This window comes from Lampetra fluviatilis, chromosome 57 (genome assembly GCF_964198595.1).
Source record: "Lampetra fluviatilis chromosome 57, kcLamFluv1.1, whole genome shotgun sequence".
In the NCBI taxonomy this organism is placed as follows: domain Eukaryota; kingdom Metazoa; phylum Chordata; class Hyperoartia; order Petromyzontiformes; family Petromyzontidae; genus Lampetra; species Lampetra fluviatilis.
The window spans coordinates 3,093,089-3,097,322 of NC_136331.1; the positions used below are offsets into that span (position 1 = coordinate 3,093,089).

Below are 4,234 nucleotides of genomic sequence, written 5' to 3' on the forward strand. Positions count from 1 at the left end.
GGCAAATTAGCATCGGTGCCGTGTCCATGCATGTAAGTAGATGCGTGTATGCATGGCTACTACAACATCTAACATTTACCCGGGCTACAACCTGATCGGCTCAACATCCGAAGATCAACACCACAGCTCAGTGGTAGTACAACAGGGACTTGCGTACAGGCCCATCACCAAGATCCTACCAAGTGGAGGCTGCGTTGGACTCTTTACCGCTGATACTGCTCTGACATCAGCAGCAGCAGCGGCATCGTCCGATTTGATCGCATTGGCACCGGCACACGGAATGCAACATCATAGTCAGCAGCAGCATCATCATCAGCAGCAGCATCAGCAGCATCATCAGCATCCGATTTGGGATGCGGCTGCAATGGTAGCAGCAACATTGGGACAGCAGCAACAGCAGCATCATCAGCAACATCAGCAGCAGCAGCAGCCTCAACACCAGCACCACCATCAGCAGCAGCAGCAGCAGCACCAGCACGAGATGGAGAGGCTTTCGTGGACCTCAAACGCCAAGGCAGGCCTCGTGGAAGGATCCTCACCGATCTCGTGGTCGGCTTCGAATGGGCGACGTGAAAGTAAAGTGTCCGATCTCGAGCACCACCACCAACATCATCATCATCATCATCAGCAGCAGCAGCAGCAGCAACAGCAGCAGCATCATCAGCAGCATCAGCAGCAGCATTGGTCTTCGATCAGCCGGGATGTGAAGATGCCCTTGGCCGCAGTCGACGATCTCCAGAGATCGTCATCGGCTGGTCCGCAACAACAACAACCACCACCGCCTCCGACACCTTCGTCGTCCTCGTCTTCATCGTCGTCATCATCAGCGGCGTCATCCGCCGCTCTGGGTGTTGGTGGAGCAGGTCCGTCGTCATCATCGTCCTCCTCGTCATCATCGTCCTCGTCATCATCAGCTGGTGGCGGCGGCGGCGGTGGTGGCGGTGGTCCAGTGGGTGACACGTGGATCAACGCTGCACCCAGCCCCGTCAGTAGTCCGGATGTGAAGCCGTGCGTGGAGGAGCTGTCAAATAGCTTGGCAGCTGCAGCAGCAGCAGCAGCATCAGCAGCAGCATCAGCAACGACTAATCTCCACCACCAGCGCGTCACAGTGAGCGCTTTACTTCAACACCACCATCACCAACAACAACATCAGCAGCAGCAGCATTCGCCACACGAGCATCACTCGTGGGACAGTTCGGGACATCATCATCATCAGCATCATCATCAGCACGCACACGCGACGCCTCTCTCGCCCATAGCTGCTGCTAGCGGTGGTGGAGGTGGTGGTGGTGGTGGAGGTGGTGGTGGTGTTGGTGGTGTTCCTCTGCCTCACCCAGCATTGCAGGTGTACGCTCACCCTGGATTCATTCCGGCTGCGGTGGCGGCCGCGGTTGTGTCCGGATCATCAACATCGTCGCCCACATCGTCACCCACCAACCACCACCATCAACAACAACAACAACATCACCACCAAACACCGCGACATATCCACCCGTCCATCCACGCAGCCCACCATCATCCGCACCACCTCCACCATCAGCAGCAGCAGCAGCATCTCCATCAGCAGCAACATCAGCATCAGCCTATCCATCAGCAGCAGCAGCAACAGCATCATCATCAGCAACAGCATCACCACCTCCAACAGCAGCAGCATCATCAGCAGCAACAGCAGCAGCAGCTGCAGCTGGCAGGCCCCGTGGTGGCACTTTTGCGTGATCCTCTGATCCACAATGACGGCTCCATGTCCGTGGTGGATGGTGGTGGACTATCGTCATTATCATCATTATCATCATCATTAGCATCAGCAGCGGCGGCTGCTGCTGCAACATCAGCGGCTGTAGCCGCCGGCACCATCAACTCGACGTCCAGCAACCCCCTGGCCACCTCCTCCACCTCCTCCACGTCTCTGCTGCTGCTGCAGCATCCGAGCGGGATGTTGGATGCGAGAGACGGAGGAGGTGGTGGAGGTGGCGGTGGAGGAGGTGGTGGTGGTGGTGGCGGCGCGTCGGACGACGAAACGCCGAGTTCGGACGACCTCGAGATGTTCGCCAAGCAGTTCAAGCAACGTCGCATCAAGCTGGGCTTCACGCAGGCGGACGTGGGTCTCGCTCTGGGCACCCTGTACGGCAACGTGTTCTCGCAGACGACCATCTGCCGCTTCGAGGCGCTGCAGCTGAGCTTCAAGAACATGTGCAAGCTCAAGCCGCTGCTCAACAAGTGGTTGGAAGAGGCCGACTCGGCCACGGGCAGCCCCAGCAGCATCGATAAGATCGCGGCGCAAGGTCGCAAGCGAAAGAAGAGGACCTCGATCGAGGTGACGGTGAAAGGCGCCCTCGAGAATCACTTCCTCAAGTGTCCCAAGCCAGCCGCGCAAGAGATAACCGCGCTGGCAGACAGCCTGCAGCTGGAGAAGGAGGTGGTGCGCGTTTGGTTCTGTAACAGGAGGCAGAAAGAGAAGAGGATGACGCCACCTCTGAGCCTCACGCCCGGCGGGGAGGAGAATGGGTCCGTGGTTGGCGGTGGTGGTGGTGGCGGTGGTGGTGGTGGTGGAGGCGGTGGTGGTGGTGGCAGCAGCAATGGAGGAGGAGGTGGTGGTGGTTACCAAGAAATTGGGAGTCCTGAATCAAACCACGGACGGCATCAACACCACCACCACCATCAACAACAACAACATCAGCAGCAGCAGCATCATCAGCAGCAGCAGCATCAACTGCATCACCACCAGCACCATCCGGTGATGTTGTGCCCAGAAACGATACCATCGTCGTCGTGAGATGAGTCGATGATGGGACGACGACCACGACGACCACGACGAGAAGGAGGATGAGAGACGATGTGGGGGATTTGTACAGACAGCGACCGTGCGGTTTTGGGTTTTTCGTGGACTCGATTCGGTGCAGCGAGATTATTGATGGCATTCCGGGGATCATTGGACTTTCACTGCAATGGCGTGTGTCGGGTGGGTCGGTGTTTGTGCGTGTGTGTGTGTAGTTTTAGCGTGTGTGTGTGTGTGTCTTTGTGGTGTGTGTGTGTAGTGTAGTTTTGTAGTGTGTGTGTGTGTGTTTTGTGAGTGTCGTTTTCAAGTGTGTCTGCGCGCGTATGTTAAGTGGCTGTGTGTCTGTACGTATGGATGCCTGAGTATGTTTGTACGTGTGTGTCTGTATGTATGTGTGTCTGTACGTGTGTCTGTGTCTGTCTATGTGTCTGTGCGTGTGTGTGTGTGTCTGTATGTGTGTGTGTCTGTATGTGTGTCTGTACGTGTGTCTGTGTCTGTGCGTGTGTGTGTGTGTCTGTATGTGTGTGTGTCTGTATGTGTGTCTGTACGTGTGTCTGTGTGTGTCTATGTGTCTGTGCGTGTGTGTGTGTCTGTATGTGTGTGTCTGTATGTGTGTCTGTGTGTGTCTATGTGTTTGTGCGTGTGCGTGTGTGTGTGTCTGTATGTGTGTCTGTACGTGTGTCTGTCTATGTGTCTGTGCGTGTGTGTGTGTGTCTGTATGTGTGTGTCTGTATGTGCGTCTGTGCGTGTGTACGTGTGTCTGTGTGTGTGTGTCTGTATGTATGTGGTTTGTATATTCGTGTGTGAATTTGTTTTGTGTGTATGTACATATATGTGTGTGTGTGTCTATGTATGTGTGTCTGCACGTATGTATATGTACGTGTGTCTATGCGTATGGGTCAGTGTTGCGGTCAACGGGCTGCGCTCACGACCTCCCCTAGGTCGACTCGGCCTCAAATCAGTACCTGGGTACGATGTGCAAACATCGCCACCGGGGAGACAAAGACGGCCCGGGCCTTCATAGGTGCTGCTCACTAACAGCACTTGCCCCAACAGTCCGTGTAGGCTGTACGGGGGGCCTTTGTCTTGTCTGTGTGTAGGTGGCAAGTGCTGTTAGCGAGCACCAATGAAGGCCGGCACGGCACACGAGGGGGTGGGTGGCCAGCACCACTTGCCCCAACAGTCTGTGTAGGCTACACGGGTGATCTTTGCCTTGTGTTGTCTGCGTGTCTGTGTGTGTGTGTCTCTGTGTGCGCGCCTGCAGTTGGCAAGGATGCCCGTATGTGTATGTATATGTGTGGGTCGTGTCTGTGTGTGTCTGTGTGTGTGTGCCATTTCTATGTGAGTGTGTGTGTCTCGTTTCTGTGTGAGTCTGTGTGTGTGTATGTATGTGTGTGTCGTTTCTGTGTGAGTGTGTGTGTGTGTCTATATATATGTGTGTGTGTAATTTCTATGTGA

The 4,234-nt window shown here is 55.4% G+C and overlaps 2 protein-coding genes across 2 annotated transcripts in view; both read left to right on the forward strand.

Annotated features, from left to right (window-relative positions):
• Positions 1-364: 364 nt before the first annotated feature.
• LOC144950361 (uncharacterized) lies at positions 365-1,945 on the forward strand (the record flags this gene model as incomplete). Its single annotated transcript, XM_078880476.1, has 1 exon — positions 365-1,945. A coding segment is annotated over exon 1 (1,581 nt), but the record flags the coding sequence as incomplete, so codon positions are not given.
• Positions 1,946-1,966: 21 nt separating this feature from the next.
• The window catches only part of LOC144950362 (POU domain, class 3, transcription factor 2-B-like), a 65,388-nt gene continuing 63,120 nt past the window's right edge, over positions 1,967-4,234 (forward strand). The window contains exon 1 of the mRNA XM_078880477.1: positions 1,967-2,505. Within this exon, the coding sequence (XP_078736603.1) occupies positions 2,042-2,505 (464 nt within the window). The 5' untranslated portion in view covers positions 1,967-2,041. The remainder of the gene's footprint in view (positions 2,506-4,234) is intronic.